This window comes from Setaria italica, chromosome I, assembly GCF_000263155.2.
Source record: "Setaria italica strain Yugu1 chromosome I, Setaria_italica_v2.0, whole genome shotgun sequence".
Classification (NCBI taxonomy): Eukaryota; Viridiplantae; Streptophyta; class Magnoliopsida; order Poales; family Poaceae; genus Setaria; species Setaria italica.
In genome coordinates this window covers 9359319-9378531 of record NC_028450.1, presented here as the reverse complement: position 1 = coordinate 9378531, position 19213 = coordinate 9359319, and the positions used below count along the sequence as shown (strand labels likewise).

General features: G+C 42.4%; 3 protein-coding genes across 4 annotated transcripts; 1 reads left to right on the top strand and 2 right to left on the bottom strand.

Annotated features, from left to right (window-relative positions):
- Window positions 1-339: 339 nt before the first annotated feature.
- LOC101777611 (histone deacetylase complex subunit SAP18) lies at window positions 340-3932 on the bottom strand. Its single transcript, XM_004952022.4, has 6 exons — window positions 3694-3932; window positions 3476-3508; window positions 1760-1870; window positions 1434-1529; window positions 801-872; window positions 340-717 (listed from the first exon to the last, which is right to left on the bottom strand). Exons 1-6 carry the CDS (start codon window positions 3805-3807, stop codon window positions 685-687), a joined length of 459 nt encoding a protein of 152 aa, XP_004952079.1. The 5' UTR covers window positions 3808-3932; the 3' UTR covers window positions 340-684.
- Window positions 3933-5899: 1967 nt separating this feature from the next.
- On the top strand, window positions 5900-8839 carry LOC101776786 (UTP:RNA uridylyltransferase 1). Of its 2 annotated transcripts, none has more exons than XM_004952020.3 (6): window positions 5900-6637; window positions 6753-7112; window positions 7305-7528; window positions 7604-7667; window positions 8123-8319; window positions 8434-8839. In XM_004952020.3, the coding sequence occupies exons 1-6, from the start codon at window positions 5936-5938 to the stop codon at window positions 8636-8638; spliced, it is 1752 nt and encodes a 583-aa protein (XP_004952077.2). In that variant the 5' UTR covers window positions 5900-5935; the 3' UTR covers window positions 8639-8839. The 2 variants fall into 2 exon arrangements, with proteins under 2 accessions (XP_004952077.2, XP_022682834.1); XM_022827099.1 differs by having other exon boundaries at window positions 6750-7112.
- Window positions 8840-9027: 188 nt separating this feature from the next.
- LOC101777198 (protein DETOXIFICATION 46, chloroplastic) lies at window positions 9028-16421 on the bottom strand. Its single transcript, XM_004952021.3, has 14 exons — window positions 15882-16421; window positions 15522-15616; window positions 14900-15008; window positions 14471-14526; window positions 13588-13643; window positions 12893-13031; window positions 12211-12348; window positions 12066-12134; window positions 11860-11970; window positions 11334-11462; window positions 11148-11225; window positions 10054-10125; window positions 9706-9768; window positions 9028-9608 (listed from the first exon to the last, which is right to left on the bottom strand). Exons 1-14 carry the CDS (start codon window positions 16249-16251, stop codon window positions 9507-9509), a joined length of 1587 nt encoding a protein of 528 aa, XP_004952078.1. The 5' UTR covers window positions 16252-16421; the 3' UTR covers window positions 9028-9506.
- Between the last annotated feature and the right edge of the window lie 2792 nt (window positions 16422-19213).

Here is a 19213-nt window from a genome sequence, read left to right as displayed (position 1 = left end):
AGCAATAAATTGTTTTGCAAACGGTTTTTGCAGCGTGTGTAAATTAGTGAATAAATCTGGTGCCATTTGTAAGAAAATCGAACGAATGCCCAAAATTGTGTCGCTGTTTTGAAATTGTTGTTGCCATGCTTCGGATGGTTGATTGGTTCTCAACAAAGATGAGACGGCGTACGCTCATCGGCTCATGCATTTGATCAGAAGTTTTCTTGTACTTAGTTTTGACTATCTACTACATAATTCTACAATGGAGGTTCCAACACAATTTCTAACCTGAGAATAGCTTCTTAATTCTGTCTAAAGCTATAAACCGGCCACAGCACATTGAGACTGCATTGCAACTGTTACCAGATCGGGGCAAGTACTTGTTGGCTTTGGAATATCAGTCAGCCCTACTCAGCATGGAACCATAGGCACATTACAATTGGAAAAAAAAACGTACGATGTTCATATTTGTAAACTCCAGGCACCACAGATAAGTACCATATTAACAAGCAATCACACCAGACGCCTTGAGGGTTCAAAATGCCTTGACAGTACAAGTATTACAGAGAATTTTGGTCCGATTCCCTAGTGCTAACAGAGATTCACCCCTTGCCACCCAGGGCTTTTGACATCACAGCAGTTACGTCCAGTGCAGTCGTTGATTTCAGCACTGGCATTCGTCAAGTTCAGCATGGGCATGGTTTACATTATCGCAACGCTCAAGTAATCACCAATCTGCAGGAGGCAGCATAAATGAGTAATTTGTGCATTGACAAAAGGCATAATAGAAAAAAGCACAATACAACATTGGCGAGAACCTGGAAACCAAGCTCTGCAAGAGTTTTGGCATCATCCCCTCTTCCATGACCATATGCGAATGTTGAACCCACCTACAAATATTCAACAAGACAAGTAATGAAAGGTTAGCATGCAGTGGAAACACTAGTATAGAGAAATTTACACGACTAGGCAGGTAGCTAGCCATCTGAATGAATTAACAAGGTAACAAGCAGCATTTTTCATGACCGCCATGATGCGAACAGTAAAGTCGCTTTAACTGATGCATGTTAAGGGCCTAGAGTTGTGCTAATGCCATTGAGATTTATGAAAAAGATTCAATGGACACAAGATCATAATGATACAATCCAACCCACCAGTCTTGATGTGAAAGGGGCTCCACATTTTAGCATTAATGACACAAGCTCATTTCGCAACAGAACTTCAGTTTTTCTATTAAAAAAACACCAAGCATTTGACATCATAAAAAAGGGAATGCGGTGGAATCAGGATTAATCCAGTAATGCAAAGGAGGATCACATTTTAGCAACGGTTACAATTCATAAATTAATTCCTTAGAAGGATAGATATGACGACTGGAGAAAGGGAATCATGTGGTGTTTGTAAATGAAGGAAAGAGGTTATGGGAAGGTAGTCACAATGGGAATAATTACCTGTCTTACAACAAAACGACCATTCTTGTCTGGGTACACAAATGCAAAAGAAAGCCTAGCGTTTCTTTTCCTTGCTGGAAGAGCAACCTCTTTCACCTGAAAAAGACATCATAATGCACTGATAAGATTTTCATACATAGTGTTGAGAGAGTGCAATATACCACTTGGCATGTTATTGACATGCAGGCTCAGGCCCGCTTGTCAATGTCACACCCAGTGGTATGTCATGAAGACATGATAACCTCTTTTCCTCCAAGGTATGGATCAAAAGTTTCTTTTTTCTTAAAATGGCACAAGCAAGTAACATATGTGAAAAAGGGACTTACGAGATCAGTGAGCTCACGGAGCGTGGCATCCTTCCATGTATAAATTTGAACTTCATCTTTTGGTTCTTTCCCTCTGACAGCAAACTCTTCATTTTGGTGATGGCCAGCAACCTGTAAATAGCCACCAACGATCAATTTTCTGAATACGTGGCATTTCCCCATAAACTCTACTATAAGACATGTAAGAAAATAAGAGGTGCATGATATGTGTTACTATCCACAATACATTTGTGCAGATCACAAGCATAAAAACTTATATCCAAAGGTCTGGGTTCGCTGCTGTGCTTTTCAGAATCAAAATAGACAATATAGTTTCCGTTGAGCAGCACCGATTGACCTAGTAAGACAGTAAGCTTTCAGGGCAGCTAAATAAGTATACCACAAAAGATGTGCTCATAGAACACAATTCTTTGACCAGCGAATTGCTAAGGTGTGTAAATTGTAAATCTTATAACTTGTAGTTGTAGGACATGTTACTGTGCTCAACAGCTCTGTAAAATAATCAATTATATAGTGCAGGCCTCTCAACGTAACAAACAGTTTATTCCCTTTGGTTAAGCAGATCAGTGTTTCCTCAGGGTCATTCCAAAGGTCTGCCATATTATGTTTGTTTCCATTTATAACACGTGTAAGTATGGCCTAGTGCTTAATTAAACTTAGCTGATAATTCATCAGTTTCACCATCAAACAGTTATACAGTTATGCAATCCTACTTAGACAAAAAAAAAAAAAGTGGCACCCATGCTTCTAAAAGGGTTCCCAGCACAAGTAAACTGGCATTAAATTGCATTTTTAATACTAGAGTTCTATAATAAGGAAAGCTTTCCGTCAATTCCACTATGGGCAGTTGATACCCATGAAATCCATTCAGATGTCTGCCATATATACAAACAAAAACAAGTAGATCCAGAGTACATTTGTGCACATCACCCCAAATAGAAGTTATATCCTAATGTCTGAGAATGCTACTGCGTTTTTCATGAAACATTGAGAATGACATGTAGACAACTTCAGAATTTATATCTTAGACAATATAGTTCCTATTGAACAGCACCGATTGACCCAGTAAAGCAGTAAGCTTCCAGAGCAGCTAAAAATAAGTAATAAAGTACCACAAAAAAGTTTGCTCACAGAACACAATTTCTTGACCAGAGAATAGCTAGAGTGTCTAAATTGCAAACCTTATAACTTGTAAGTACAGATAGCTGTGCTCAACAGCTCTATAAATAATTAAATCTGAAGTGCAGGCCACTCAACATATCAAACAGTTTATTCTCTTTATCTAAGCAGATCAGCTTTTTCCAGAGTCATTCCAGAACAGGTCGGCCATATTATGTTTGTTTCCCTTTATGCCACTGAGTAAGTACGGCCTAGTGTTTAACTAAACTTCGCTGATTATTTATTCAATAATTTCACAATCAAATAGCCATACTGTTATGCAATCTAACAGTATGCTTCTAAAAGGATTCCAAGAGCAGAAAACTGGCAGTAAATTGCATTTTTAAAGCAGACTTCCAAGCAAATAAAAGCTTTCTGCCAATTCCACTATGGGCCGTTGGTACCATGAAATCCATTCGAAAGTTGAAGTCATATACAAACAAGAACAAGTGGATCCAGAATATTACAACCTCTCAAATTTAAAAACACTAAAGTACTAATCAGTACATGTAACCAAAAATTCAGATGGGGCAAAAATAAGAAGAAAAGCGTACTTACCCTCGTAAAGACCCTGAGCAGGAGAGGACAGGTCTGCACCCAAAAAAAAAAACACAGCTCGTTATCAGTGTGAGAATCAGTCAACATTCATATTCCCCTGGATGCAAGACCTAGCCTAATGTTGTGGAATTGCGTATCATTATCCACCTACTTCTACAAGCACAACTCCGTTGGATATCGAAATCAGGGGCAGGGGACCCCGGCCGGGGGATAGTTACCTTCTCGCGGTCGATGGGTTCAGGGCGGAGGCGCGCCATCGGCGGAGGCCCCCGGTGCTGCAGCGGCGGGCCCGGCCGCGCCGGCCTCATGGGCATGTCGCCCATGCCCGCCATCACACGTCCTCAACACCAAGGCTCGCAGGGGAACTCGCCGCCGCCGCCGCCGATTCGTCGCGGGAGAGGTGGGTGGGGAACGGCGTGCGGGAGTGGATGTGTCTCGAAGCGAGGCAATAAACCCTAACTCCCTAAGCCTCGCAATTTCCTCCCTGGGCTCAATGGAAATTACATAATTGCAATTCGGTCCACTTCTCAAAACCGACCAACGATCGGGGCAGTTGTATTGACGTATCGCTACAAATTTCATCTAAATCCCCCCATGTAAAAATTACGCTACCGTTCACACCACCCTTGCTCTCCTCGCAAAGAATAAATCAAACTAAAACAGATTTGTTACTTTGCAAGCGCTCTGCAGATGTCAGCTGACCCCAAAACTTAAATCACATCATGTTAATGGAGCTGATCGTGGCCGTTTCTTGCTAACTTCACCACTAGCTCTCAACAATTCTTGTGGCTATATCATTTAAATTCTGTATACAATTATCGTAGCCTCTTGTAGCGTATATATAGAAAGTGCACACACATATACCGTGCTAATCTCGGGCCTGTTCGCTTCAGCTTATTCAGCTGGCTTATCAGCCACTAAACAGTGTTTTCCTCTCACAACAAATCAGCCGTTTCAGCTTTTCAGCCGGCTTATAAGCTGAAGCGAACAGGCCACTCATCTTCACTTAACAACCAACCACACACAAGCACAGCCCACTTTTAACATAATCATTTGTAGAGCTATAAAGATGTATTCGCAATGCAGTTATCAAGTTTGTAACTTAGGTACTAACATTTTACTACGGTAGGTTGGAGCAAGTTTTCACTGATATCAACGTCTATACTTGTTTTGACGGTACATATACATTACGCACATGTACATAGATACACCAAAGTAGAACGTGAATGAATTTATAGCCGTCACACTTACGATCTCAAATGCAAATGCATTTGGACTTGTACCATGGAGTATTTCATGTTTTAATACATTGTGGTAGCAGGACGGTGGGGTGTTTTTATTCCCAGCTGCCAATTATCACATATTTAGTAGAAAGCGTCCAACAATTAGATGTCATACTACTGATGAGAATCGTGAAGAAAGAAAAACTGCAACGCCCTTATCACCAACCACCAACCAAATAGTCAGATTTGTAGCGACCCTACAATTACGACATAGCTAGCGTTGATGGCTAGCACCAAACGTACTCGTAAAATATATTGGTGGATTGATTTTTTTTAAGAAAAAATTACCAGAAGCCACTCCACCTTCTCGTGTGAAGCATGGTGGGTTTGTAACTTAGGTACTAACATTTTACTTACACGGTAGGTTTTGTGCACACCATAACAATAACTCATACAAGCAAGCTTTCAGTGATATCAACATCCATATTCACATATACATAGATACACACCAAACAAGCACGTGAATGAATTTGCAGCCGTCACACTCACGATCTCAATTGTACCAAGGAGTATTTCATATTTTAATATGTTTATAATGTGGTAGTAGAATACACATATACATAGATACACACCGAACAAGCACGTGCATGAATTTGCAGCCGTCACACTCATGATCTCAATTGTACCAGAAGTATTTCATGTTTTAATACATTTATAATGTGGTAGTGGAAGGGCTAACAGAAAATTATCACATGGTTGGCACGAGGCCGTCCATGAATTAGATTCCATACTCCTGATGAGAAACGTAAAGAAAAAGTTGTCACAGACAGACTTGTTACCAGAAAGATTTGTAGCGACGCTATAATTACAACGTAGCTAGCGTTGTTTGCTAGTGTTGTTGTTGGCTAGCGACCACACACCCCTGATCAATTAATTTTCACATAAAAAGGAATTTACCATAAGCCACCCTACCCTCCCGTGTGAATTGTGACTCGGAATTGAATGCTGCACTCGAGACCTCGAGTGTTTAATTCTGAACAACACTTCGAAACTGCTTGGTAGTTTGCCTAGGGAAGCGCAAACGACAAGGCCGGACGACCCGCGAGCCGGGAGAGTGCTTCAAAAGCGAGCAGTTCCCCGAGTCCACTCACCCCCCGCTCACGCCTTCCTCGCTCGCCCGCCCGCGGCGCAGGCAGGCAGCGAACCACCACCGCCACCCCTGCCCGCCGCGCGCGCCATGGCCGCCGAGAACAGTGCGCGCCCCGTCGCCGACGGCTTCCTCCGCTTCCTCATCCCGGCGCCCAAGCCGCGGCGCCCGGCCGCGCCCGCCGCTGCCGCGCGCCTCGAGCCGCCGCACCGCCTCGTCGCGCCGCCGCCCGCGGTCCCCGTGCTGCGCCCCGAGGAGCGCCTCCACATCGTGCCGCCCACGCGGCCGGCCTGGCTCCCCCCGCCGGCGCCGCGGAAGCCGTCGCCTCCTTCTCACTCTCCCTCGCCGGGGGACGCGGGGGCGAGGCCGCGGCCGTTCCCGCCGGCGTTCAACGAGCCGAGGACGCGCAATGCGGGACGCTTCGGTGGACGTGGGAACGGCGCGAGGGGGAGGAGCCCCGGGGTCACCGCCCACAAAGGTGGAGGAGGGCGCTCTGTTCCTCAGAGGTCCAAGCCGGCGGGGGTGGTTCACAAGAAGAAAGCGTGGGTCGCCGTCGAGAAGAAGGGCGAGGATGCCGGCGACGAGGATCGGGCGGCGGGGAGCGAAGGCTATTCCGGTGGGGATGAGGCGGGCATTGAGGCTGAGGACCAACTCGAACCGGAGGACGAGCAGTACACCGGTGGTCATCGCGAGGGTCTCGATCGGGAAGACGACGCGAATAATTCTCTGCACATGGCTGCTAATCAGGAGCGTTCTGATGGCGGCGGCGGCGGCGACGAGCGGATAAGCGAGGTAGGAAATATCTTCAAACTCCCGTCTTGGCAGTGAAAATGCATTCCATTGATCGATCGATCACATATCGTTCTGTTCATTCACTTGCTGAATTACCAGTGCTCGTTTGCAGCAGCTTGTATCTCAGTCGAATCAAGCACCACAATTGAGTGGCAGAATGCGCAGATGGCAGGTGGAGTGCCGCCCCGAAATTGACACCTTCACGCCTGGCTTGCTCGCGCTCTACGAGTCCCTGAAGCCGTCAGAAGAGCACAAGTCCAAGCAGAATCAGCTTGTGGACTCCCTGACAAAGTCTGTCAGCAAGGAGTGGCCCGATGCTCAGCTGCATCTCTACGGATCATGCGCCAATTCGTTTGGAACATCCCACAGCGATGTTGACGTTTGTCTTGAGATGGAGACTGGCACCGAGAGCACAGCTGAGGCTCTTCTGAAATTAGCAGATGTATTAAGGAGTGATAACTTCGACAATGTGGAGGTAAGTCTTCATTGAGTTCTACAATTGAATTATGCAGCATTCTCATCCAAAGTCACTTGAGTTAATTCTTTACGTGGGTTCAATTCTTACTGCATATTGTCATTCAACTCTGATGAAGACTTGCCTTCGATATCTTTGCTTGATTGTTGTCTGTTCATGTCGTTCCTCTTGGTCTCTAATACGTTTATGCAGGCAATTACCAGTGCTAGAGTTCCGATTGTAAGGATGTCAGATCCAGCAAGTGGCTTCTCGTGCGACATATGCATCAACAACCTCTTTGCTGTTGCTAACACAAAGCTTCTTAAGGATTACGCCCAGATAGATCAGAGATTGCTTCAGCTGGCCTTTCTTGTGAAACACTGGGCTAAACTGAGGGGTGTGAATGAAACTTACCGTGGGACCCTCTCTAGCTATGCGTGAGTAGAAAAAAAATGATATTTTTGGTTTTAATACAAATTTGGGTTCTAAGCTTTGTTTACATGAACCTGCAGGTATGTTCTCATGTGCATTAACTTCTTGCAGCTACGAGAGCCCAAGATTCTACCATGTCTGCAGGTTTTGTAGCTAACTTTATCAAATTTACTTGATGTTTCGCAATTATAATTTAGGATAAGATTACTCCTGAATTTTTCCTGCATTTTGATTCATGATGTTAATATAGGTAAACCAACCATTTTTATTTTGCATTTCAACCCCTTCCATTTTAAAACTTTTTTCCCTTTTTTTATTTGATGGTAGAGTGCTATGCTCAATTGATCCTGGATTTCCACCATTTCACCCTTCCTTCATATGCATACTTTTCGGGTGGCTTGCTCATCATTCAACTATGGTTGGTCTCTCCTTTTTTTTCTTCTTTTTTTCCCTTTTTGCAGAAAGTAGGTCTATATGCCACTGAACAATGAGTACAGTTAGAACTAAAATCACTAGTCTGGAAATTGCACGAAATTTCAGTTGACGCCAAAAGTCTTAGTTTTTAGCTTCACGCTTCACGCCCTTCCCATGCCTTTCAGGCCATGGAGCAAACATTTACCATGAATGTTGATGGCACCGAGTGCGCATATTTCGACGAAGTTCATCATCTCCAAGACTTCGGTGCTGATAACAAGGAGAGCATCGCGGAATTACTCTGGGCGTTCTTCCACTACTGGGCATTCGACCATGATTACAGGCGTGATGTCATCTCGGTTCGCATGGGGAACACGATCAGGTAATAAGAGCCAACAATCTTATCTGAACAATAAACTTGCAGCATCAATTTCGTCAGGTCTCACGTAGTGACGTAGGTTTTGAAGAATTTTACAAATTTCACTGTTGTGAACAGCAAGCAGGAGAAGAACTGGACTACTCGTGTCGGCAACGACCGCCATCTGATGTGCATCGAGGACCCGTTCGAGACCGGCCATGACTTAGGCCGTGTGGTTGACAGGCAGACGCTCAGGATCCTCAGGGAGGAGTTCGAGCGAGCTGCCGGCGTGCTGCAGTACAACGATGACCCCTGCGTGACTCTTTTCGAGCCCTATGACTGAAAATTATTCAGCATGAAACAACTGACAAGTAGCCCTATGGCAGTTCTAAAATGAACTGGAGAAATGAATTCAGATTCGGGTAATGAATTGTTAAGATATCTAGTAAACCAAGTAGTACTGACTGGTCGAATTTGAAACGTAAAACTTGTGCCGGGTGAATCTCCGGTGTGAAGTTAAAAAAAAAAGGTACTACCGTAAGAATCGCTGCAGGCTGCAATGAGTTCACAGTAACTGGTACACCAGCACTTTCACGTATGCTCTGCGCGACTGCAAACCTGAAGAGGTAAATTCAATTATCTGATTTGGAGAACATGTCATTGATGCCAACACTGATGGCATGTACTGTATGGATTTACAGTTGGATGCTTGAAGCCTGGAATAGGTCAATGTAGCATTCTTGCAATCTCACTTCCCAGTATCTCTGAACAATTTCCATGGTATTAAGCATCTCGTACTTCTTAAAAATAAATCAATAGGACACCCTGTAAGCGCTCACGTAACTCCAAACTTACGGCGTCAAGTGTTTGACAGTGTAATCATTACCTTTCTCAGTACCAGGAACCTATCGAGTATAATTCCTACTTTCCTAGGACGAAAAATACTGAACAAAAGGATGAGTTCTACCCCAGGTAGCCAACTTGTCTTTCATGGCCCTAATCTCCTAGGCTACGCATCAAACTTTGCTTCCAAAGAAATATCATCCGCTACTCATGCACATCCCGCAGACATAGAGCTGGGCTGAGTGGACAACTTATGGGCTATGGCACAAAGATGATAGCTCAATGATCTTTACAGGTTTGCATATCTCCATTTCCATCTTCATCGTGATCTTACCCAATCCAAATATCCAAAATGGTATGTGCCATCTTCACGTGGCCTTCGTTTTGATGTACTCAACCTGGTTAAAGTTTTCATTGTACAACATGCCCGTTGGAGAAATGAGCCGTTGAAAACCACTTGCAAACCGACCCTGCGATGGACACATTGTTCAAAGACAACAGATTAGGGCTAGCTAAGACATTACATGGTAGATGCTTTAGATATCCAATATAGAGAAATGACCATACCCACTGAAACAAGACGAGTATCCACCAGCATCCTGGCAAACTACCAAATTTGTTGCGGAGAACCTTTCAAGATGAAACCAAAAAGGAAAATTTATCATCTTCATCATTACGCTTTTGAATTTGAGACTACGAACTCTTGCTTTTTTCCTTGCTGAGCCTAACCAACTGACAGCATTCAAAAGTGACCAGAGGGTAGAAATTACAGCGCAAATCATATTCTTATTATTGATGGTTCAGACCTCATAATCATTAATGTCCTGATTCTCGTTTTAACTGAAGTATCAGAAAGATTCATGTGGTCTCCCACTAATGATTCACGGCAGGAAAAGGGAGAAGAAACAGGCATACCATCAATAGAAGGGTTCCAATGCAAAAGCATACACTCATTGATTGACTTAAATATCTCAGATCCCTTCCGGCCTAAAAGAGGACAAAAATATAAATTAGATGTCAGCACATTGTCCGACAAATGGTAGGTAAGGCCATTCTCAATGCAAGTTTCATGAGGGTTTCAAACTCATTAAATGACATGCCACATAGGTAAAAATGGTGACATGGCATAAAATTTATGAAGAGAGAGAGGAGTTGAGTTTCATGGGATGAAACCCTGTGTACACAGTTACCTAGACTTTGAAACTATGATGAAACCCCATTGAGAGCAATTTGTTTTATGTCCATAACTTTTGTCGATCCTGTGTGGCCATGGTTAGTGTGCCACTACTTAATTTAGGTACAATTACAAGTGGTTACATATTCATATGGCATATTTGATCTCAACACCATACAACAATTAAATACTATGAGTAGCCTATGAAATCGTGACATGAAACTATGCATTGTGAGGCTGTTTCATTCATCAACTTAAATCTTTGAAGATGATGTGGCACTCTTGGAAATAGTGTAATGAAACTCTCCACTGAGAATGGCCTAACAATATGCTGGCCCTTACAAATTATGCACGAATAACTCTTCATTCTATTAGATTGCCACTACCATGCGATAATGTCAAAGATTGTTCCAATCATTACACGACTGCTATGCCTTTTTTTTGTATGGAAATAGTACAAGGAGGGCTCCTCTGGTCTGTTATTGCTATGCTTATTGCAAAAGCAAGCATACTCAAGCATGCAAATTTATCTAACATAGTGTGTTTGGTTTGTGCCCAATCAACCACAACAAACTTTAGGTAGCCCAAGGAGTTAAGCACTCTTTGGATGGTCATCAAATTTAGAAGAAACGCGTGGCTTCTTGGTCATGCCTCATGTGTTTTTCTTTTCAAATGCTTGGCCAAATGTATGTGCAACCAAACATTGACCAAAATTGTTGCCAGGTTTGGTAGTGCTAATTTGGGTGCAAACCAAATGAGTCTGGTTAACCCAGTGCACTTTAAAAGAGCATCCGTATGGGCCAGATAGATGAAATAAATCAGATTATCAACATACCAATAATGTTCCTTCAAGGGAGTGTACTGAAGGAGTCACCAGCAATGCACTGAAATATGGAGCCAGTATTATGTGCATCTGTTGGCAATATAATGCATAATTAGTGGGTTACAAAGAAAATTCAAGCACTAAACACTAGTGGCCAAGCATGAATAAAATCAAATTTTTTTAAGTGATGTATCAGACCTGTTGGACAACCATTCTGTCATTGGTAAAGAGACTGGGGAAAAGCCATGGAACAAGTGTCCCTACTGTACCCAAAACCGCTCCAGTAATCGCTCCAATGATCACAAGTGACTTCAATAGCATCCTTGCCTACAATAAGTTAACTTTAGGATCTTTCAGAGTAAGCAACAAAATATTCATACAGTTTAGTGTAGAAATGAATTTGAAGTATGCTGTCCCAACCATTAGCTGTTGCTCTAATGCAGGAGAAGGAAGGAATGTATGTGCAAATACACTTTTCATGCAAAGTATATAGAACATGAAAACTCAAAAGGATGTGTCAGCTGAGAAACAAACAGCAATAACTGTATCAATTGATTCATCGGATGTAATTAGTTTTCTCTAGATGAACCATATCAAAGCATATATATACAAGTGTGCACGGACACATGTTCATCAAACAACGCATTTCTATCAATGGCAGTTAGGGCAACAATGATATGGCATCGTTATTTACATAAATTTTAACATTGCAATCAATAGGTACCTTGGTCAAATTACGATTAGCACCATATATCAGCTCCGGCATGAATGACTGTGCAGTTTGTGACAGAGGCTCACCCCAAACAGTACACATGCATAAGATATTAATCATAACCTTCAAAAAAATGAAGAAAGTGATACATTTGTCAAATTCCTTTTTATTAGATATTCTCTCATCAGAAATCATTTCATAAGTTACAAGGCATAAACCTGGTGGGCTGCAAGAGTTATTGCTCCCATAGAAGTCGCTGAATATGTGAGCAATGCATAAAATGCTACCTGAAGAGGATTTTTGAAATAATTCATTAAAATGACATAAGGAAAGGATACAGATTGTAGGACCCCAAAATGGTACCTTGGATGTCATTGTCACAAAAACAGGAGCTGCAATTTCAAATATCTGCAGCAGCTCTCTCGCTGAAGGAATCGTAAATGAGAAAGCTCGAAAACCCTTATTGTTTAGATTCCGCATCATCATGAAAGCTGCAACAATCTGATAGTGCATCAAAAAATAGCCATTCAAGAGACAAACCAAACAATATAAATGAAGAAAGAGAAACTTGCTGGTAAGAGATGAAGTTTACATTTATAGGTTTCTGAGTGTGGGGGGGGGAACTTTAATCAATGTGGTGTTTCACTTAGGAACAAATCAGATGGCATGCCTATTAACCTATACATTGGATGATCAACAACTTTGTGGAATCATGCTCAAGTTATTACATGCTTGTTGGATGACGGCCAGCCTAGGCCAAGTCCTTAGCATAGCAAGAAGGAATTAGCCGTCTAATTCTTGTGTGCCTCTTATAGATAATCTCATCTCCCTTAACCTTAAATAGAGATGAGTATCTTGCCAATAAGCATATAATAGGTACAAACCATTATTTTTCAAATTAAACTAATCTGTAACTTCATTATATCTCGATTTCTAGCTTAATGTGCAAGACAACTTAACAAACCCATCTTCCATAAAATAGAGAGAGGAAGTCATAAGTGCCACCAAAGAGATGTGAGATGGTAACTGGGAAGTGTGTCTGTACCTGTGAAACCATAGTTGCCCAGGCCGCACCAGCAATTCCATAGCCACAAACAGAGCAAAGAACTATATCACCAACACCATTTATAACACTAGCTGCTGCTAATGCCTTCAAAGGACCCCAAGAATCCTTCACGCCCAGGCTGAGTAATATGAAATACACTATATAATAAGAGATGTGTCTAATCAAGATAGCTTTATTAACTCATAAGTATTCATGCTATCTGATCCATTTTTATTCATGTAAATGTGTGGCTGTGTAGCCCATGCATGTTTATTCGTGTCAATATGAAGAGTAGGTGATTACAATTTACAAGTGCTGGCTGACTATTCTCAAAACCACAATTGTGAAAGTCAAAGAGATATCTACCAGTGTTCCACTATTTCTCACTGGAACTTCTGAGACTAATGTACGTTTTCACTGCTCTACTGCAATTATAGCATTTGAGAAAGTGGGTGGGATCTAGAATGTAGATATAACTTGTAACCCACATTCAAACTTGTGCTTCATGACTTGGGTTAACTTTGTCTTTTTTCCCCCTTTTGTGGATAATTTTATTTTTTTAATCTGAATAAACAGCAAAAGTAGTTCATTTAGACTTCAACGAGATGCATTTTGACAAAGAAGAAAGGCAGGACAGAATTAGCAGGCACAAATATTCAATAACATAAGAGAAAAGGAATGGGCATAGCATGTACCTAGCACTTTGAGCAACTAAGCCAACAAGAACTGCAGGCCATGCAAAGCCTCTTATCTGAAAGTAAGTACACATATTGATATATGTTACTCTACACAAAAAGGGGAGTTTCAACTTTATATCTTATAATATAGGCTATTGAAGAATTCAACAATCTTAGAAGCATAAGAAACTAGAATCCCGCCCACTTAACCTTGTGGTTAGAGCCATCTACAGTATCTGCTCAACTTTATGAAATCCAAGGGATCTATCCAGACTGTCCAGGGACAGAGATAAACACATATAATACGACCAACTTGGCAATTCAAAAGACAGTTTTACCTATGAGATTATGATAACAAGCAATATCTGGAGCTAAATAAGCATAACATTATTTGAAAGGTCAATTGTGATTTATGCACCTCAATTGCATTCTGCATCAGGTGAGGCGACCACATATACACAAGAAAATAGATGTCCATAGGACATGCAAAATTACAGCTTTCCTCACATGTAGACTTCATATGCAGAAAATATGTCCGTCAGGTCTTATCAATCATTATTAACACCATGTGTAGTTGTGTACATATAACCCAACACAACTAGTTGAATACTGAAAGCAATGTGTGAAGGGAGCTATCAGAGATGTTTTTTTTCTGTCTGTTTCCCACTCATGCATAATTACAAGGTTTTATTTCATATGCAACACAAAATTGAACTATGAACATATCCATTTATACAAAATTGAACTATAAACCGTATCCATTTCTACCAGTATTTTTTTATTGCCAATGCTCAAGAAAAAAGAACTCAAAACCATGACATGTTACCTATATATCCCAGAAATCTGGCCTTTCCTATCAATTATATCGGGGAATAATGTTGCAGAGAGAGATTTTACAAACCTGTGCATATGTATTGGCCGAAGTGACAATTTCATAATTCCCTGATCCAGTAAAAGCTGGAAAGAAGAAAAGAGGTTATATAGTTTAATGGAGGGTACCACATATAAAGTTCAATGAATGGATCATCCAGAGCAGAAAATTATATTGGAACAACAAACTGACAGGACAAATATAAGTGTGCCCTATCTTTTCTAACCACACATCCTAATCAGAAAATAAATTTAAAATAAGAACAGCAATCAAGATAAAAGAAGACATAATCCCCAATAACATTGCATGCTTGGTTGAGTCTAAGACAAAGCAGAAAGCAGTAAATGAGATAATACTATGACAAATTAAATAATCAAGGTTTTCATGCTCAAAACTTCAAAGGAAGTATGAAAAACATGCTGATAGCTGTAGGTCCAGATACTATTTTTCGAGTCTTACCAGTCAATACTTGAGTACCAAAAACCTTGGTGAACAAAAACATTCCTATGCCACAAGCAAGAGCAATAAACAGCAACATAGACACTTGATGCTGTGCAAGTTCTTTATCCTGCATATAGTAACTGCAGCCAGATTAGATTACCAATATAGCAAGAATGTAAGATCCAAGAAGGTGATTGGCATCTGAAACTGACAAACATTGAGCACAGAAGGTATCTGTAACAATGTGCCAAGTGCCAAAATTCACGAGAGCTTGGTTTCACATTAGTCTATAAACTGCTAAATAGTATCCTATCTATGTCCTGGTGTAATATTCTTAGTACCAAACAAATGTACAGTCGCATGAAGAGGGAGCAAACTTGTATCAGAATTCAAGCATGCTGGGGAATGATCATCCTTTTTCCATTGCAGATTCCTTAATTTGACACCTCTAGTCTTTTCAAAAGGGCAAGCATACTGACTATAGTTCTGGAATAACTTTAAGTGGCTATAACACAACGTAACCACTCTTTGTAGACAAGGTGATATAATCTTCACCTTATAGACTACAACACCACAATCTGTTGACGTAACACACTAACATAGAGGAACAGAGCGTCTAGGATGGAATAATAGGATTCACCTTTTTAGCTAAGGATGTGGCCACCATGTTAGAGGTCGCAACCGAAAGGAACATGAATATGTAGCTTAGGTAGTCGCAGAACACTGTCCCAGGCCCTGGAAGGAAAGGAAAGCAAACAGAAGAATAAGAACACATCGAGCAGCCTGTCGGATGGGCCTGTTTTACATATTTATGGGCATCAGAATATGTGTATCAAGCGTGCAATCGCCGCCTTGGGCAATCAGCTCACCACAGGCAATGCGTAAGGTTCACGTCGCATTTGAGCAGGGATGATCACTGTAACTGAGATTGAGTGTACTAGTGTGTTGCAACATCATGTGTGCTGTATGGTGATGGATAGGAAAGCGAAGGAGAAAGGACCTAGCGCGGCGAGCTGGAGTGCGGAGGTCTGGCCGATGACCATGGTGTCGATGAGGCTCATGAGCGGGCCGCAGATCCAGAGCCCCAGCGCCGGGCCCGCGAACACGACGATGTCCCGCACCTGCTCCCATATCCCCGCCGCCTGGTCCCCACCGTCGTCGCCGACCCGCGCGACGGCCGAGCCGGCGCAGCGGCAGGGACCGGCGCGGGAGGAGCCCCGGCTCTCCTCCAGCCGCGTCGCCCGGAGCAGGCGGAGGCGGGCCGCGGGAAGAGGAGGAGCAGGGAGTTGGAGGCGGCGGAGGTTAGTGGGTGCGGCAGCGGGGGCGGGGATGGGGTGGGCGGCCGAGAGGAGGCGGAGGTGCGCCGACATGGCTGCTGCCGCCGCCGCCGCCGCCTGACGAGTTGGAGACTAGAGCTGGTTCGCTTCCTCTCCGGCTGCCTCCTCCGGTCGACCGGTCCTCCCCACCCCCTCGCGCCGCCGCAGCCGGAATGAAATGGCGTTGGTGGTAAGGCTCCGGATCGTGTGGAAGGGAAGGTTGCCTGCCGTTGCTTTGCTGTGCCCCCAAAAGTCCAAACCTGTCCTCTTCTGCAGACTGCTGCAATGGACAGTGGTCGTGTACGTAGACGTATACCGTATACCATACACACAGGACACGTACATGGGTACAATCACTGCTACCTACTCCTACATCTTGGAATATATACCCCTCCGTATAGGAAAAGGAAGTCGTTTTGATAGCGACACGGTCTCCAAAGCATTACTTTAACTCCTTATTTTTATAAAAATATTTATCAAAAAGTGATATATGTATATTTTTATGAAAATATTTTTCAAGACAAATCTATTTATATGGCTTTCACATTTCCAAACTCAACAACTTAAAAGTTATTCATGATTTATATTCCCAATGTTTGACCCAAATCTTGTCCAAAACGACTTTCTTTTCCTATACGAAGGGAGTACTCTGTAATGAAGATACTCAGACTTTACATTACGAATTCCAATATTCAAAATGCATCCATTTATTTCCGCGGTTCACTTCTCCATGCCCATCGCTACGCAATGCTCAAAATACATTCATTTTTTGTTCGCAATTCACTTCTCGATGGCCATCGTATACGCAACGACCGGTCACCACTATGCAACTTAATCGGTCTCCTTAGCTTCTAGGACGCTCATTTTTAGGATACGACAAACATTTTCTAGCCACTCTCTTCTTCTTAGCCCTGGAACCTGTTTGGTAACATGACACAATGAAAAAGACGCGCCCTGTCATGCCTCCTCCCTGAAATCGGTCCAGCCAGCCAAATGGGCAAGCTACAATCATACAGCCAGTTGATTGGGAGCCATTCCAAAATCAACATAACTAGGGCGTGTTTGTTTCTATTTTATTGACGCTCGTTATATATACTCTTCAGTGTCGTTCAAGTGATGTTTTTATATACACATTTATACTAACTTGCTACTTAGCACTTGCAATAACCCTGTTTTTTATATGCATTATATTTTGGAGGATATTCTATTTTCGTTGCAAATTGAGCTTAGTATGCATATTTTGAAATAAGCCTTGAACGAGCAACGAAACAGTTGAATACGAAGGCCGATGGGCTCAAGAAGAGGCTGGGCCGATCAGCCTGAGGAGCCCATACCGATCGGCTCAGGGCCTTCTGGCCTCCACCGATGCTCATATTTGGCAAGCAATTCTTCAAGATGACTTAGGGGCTAAGAAATTTAAGATATGGCAAGGATCACTTCGGGATCAAGGAGAAATCAAAGAAGATCAAGCAAGAGATTTGGAAAGTTATTGTAGATCAATATCATCCCGAAGCTATCAACGTGTTAGGCTCACATGCATACAAAAATAAGTTTCCAGAACATCAGAGAAGACTTGGCGATGAAGGCGCGAGGGGACAAAAGGAAGGTCTAGGCCGATCGGCCTGGGGCTTTCCTTCGCCCCCTCACCTTCCAATTTTTACCACACATTTCTCAGACTATAAATATGCCCAAAAATCTATTGGCACGGGGATCCATCGAAGAAATCCATCAGAAGCCGGTAGAAACACACCATAGGGAGCTGAGGGTCGTGCAAGTCTTCGAAGTTATCTAGGAGATGGCTTAGGCTAGATCTTAGCTGCCATGGTTGTCTCTGCGTGGCAAAGCCATGGTGGAGTTCCAGAGCTGAGCCTTGTGATCATCAAGACTTATGTACACACGATGGTGATAGCAATCTAATCTCATCTTTTTTACTTTGATCTACTATGATGCATGCTTTCTCTCATATGTTCTCGGTCGGTATATGTTCTTAGTAGGAATAGATCTAATCATGATGATTAGTCTATGTCTTGCGGATACATCTTAGTAGTATGTAGAAAGTCGGTGTTATTATCCTTGTATGGTGATAGCATGCAAGAGGGAAAAGACCGAACGATTGCGTAATGTTGAGTAGGATCGATGGCGAGTATTGTGAGAGTTGTTGTAGTAGCTATTAGGAGGAGGAGTTTTGGGTAAGAGCGCTTGATGGTTGTTTGAGGTAAAACACGCACCTCGCTATGGCGTCCACAAGAAAGTAGGCACCTCGCTATGACGTCCACAAGAAAGTAGGCCGCTTGCGAGCTGCCTTTCTGAGAGGCTACTCTTTATCAAGGTACGAGATAGATTGGTTACCACTTTGGCTAGAGTTACAATGAGAAGATGATAAGATTAAGCTACGCATTGGTGGTGTTATTTTATATATCTATGGATTAGATCTACCTTAATTCATAACATAAATCTTTACATCAAGTTTCCCTTCATATGCAATCTATGCTTCACGTTAGGATTAGATCAGTTAGATTAGATAGAGAACCTTAGTTAAGTTCACTATCGATCCACAGATTGATAAACCTTAGATAGAATACTTTAAGGAAAAAGCTACAATGATTCGTACGCATGCGATTCACAAATTGGCATGCTTAAGTGACGTCAACAAGCTTTTTCTAGCGCCGTTGCCGGGGATCGTCAACTCGAACCCTGGGCGACCTATCTAATTTACCGAACTAACCTTAATTCTTTTTATTGCGTAAACCCTATTTTTCTTATTTGAGTCCTATTTTCCTTATTTGAGTCCTTGAAAACAGGTAAATACTAGACGCTAGATGATGGAGGAAGTGGATTAAACTTCATGTTCATAAAATCCAAAATCACTCCAACACGAAGATAATAACATCGAGATTAGCTCTTTAGTGGTGGGTGCTAAAGGCCCAGCATCTGCTATCGAGTTCACACCAATGAAGACAATATAAATGATGATAAACAAGCTATGCTGCTGTATTAATTAATTTCATTAAGACTA

Coding starts and splice junctions, on each gene's coding strand:
- LOC101776786 (XM_022827099.1), top strand. CDS start 5,936: ATGGCCGCCGAGAACAGTGCGCGCCCCGTCGCCGACGGCTTCCTCCGC. Junction 7,113..7,304: donor ATAACTTCGACAATGTGGAG/GTAAGTCTTCAT, acceptor ACGTTTATGCAG/GCAATTACCAGTGCTAGAGT. Junction 7,668..8,122: donor AGATTCTACCATGTCTGCAG/GTTTTGTAGCTA, acceptor CATGCCTTTCAG/GCCATGGAGCAAACATTTAC.
- LOC101777611 (XM_004952022.4), bottom strand. CDS start 3,807: ATGGCGGGCATGGGCGACATGCCCATGAGGCCGGCGCGGCCGGGCCCG. Junction 3,509..3,693: donor AACCCATCGACCGCGAGAAG/GTAACTATCCCC, acceptor TTTTGGGTGCAG/ACCTGTCCTCTCCTGCTCAG. Junction 873..1,433: donor GTCGTTTTGTTGTAAGACAG/GTAATTATTCCC, acceptor GAATATTTGTAG/GTGGGTTCAACATTCGCATA.
- LOC101777198 (XM_004952021.3), bottom strand. CDS start 16,251: ATGTCGGCGCACCTCCGCCTCCTCTCGGCCGCCCACCCCATCCCCGCC. Junction 9,769..10,053: donor TTGGAACCCTTCTATTGATG/GTATGCCTGTTT, acceptor TCATCTTGAAAG/GTTCTCCGCAACAAATTTGG. Junction 9,609..9,705: donor TACTCGTCTTGTTTCAGTGG/GTATGGTCATTT, acceptor TGTCCATCGCAG/GGTCGGTTTGCAAGTGGTTT.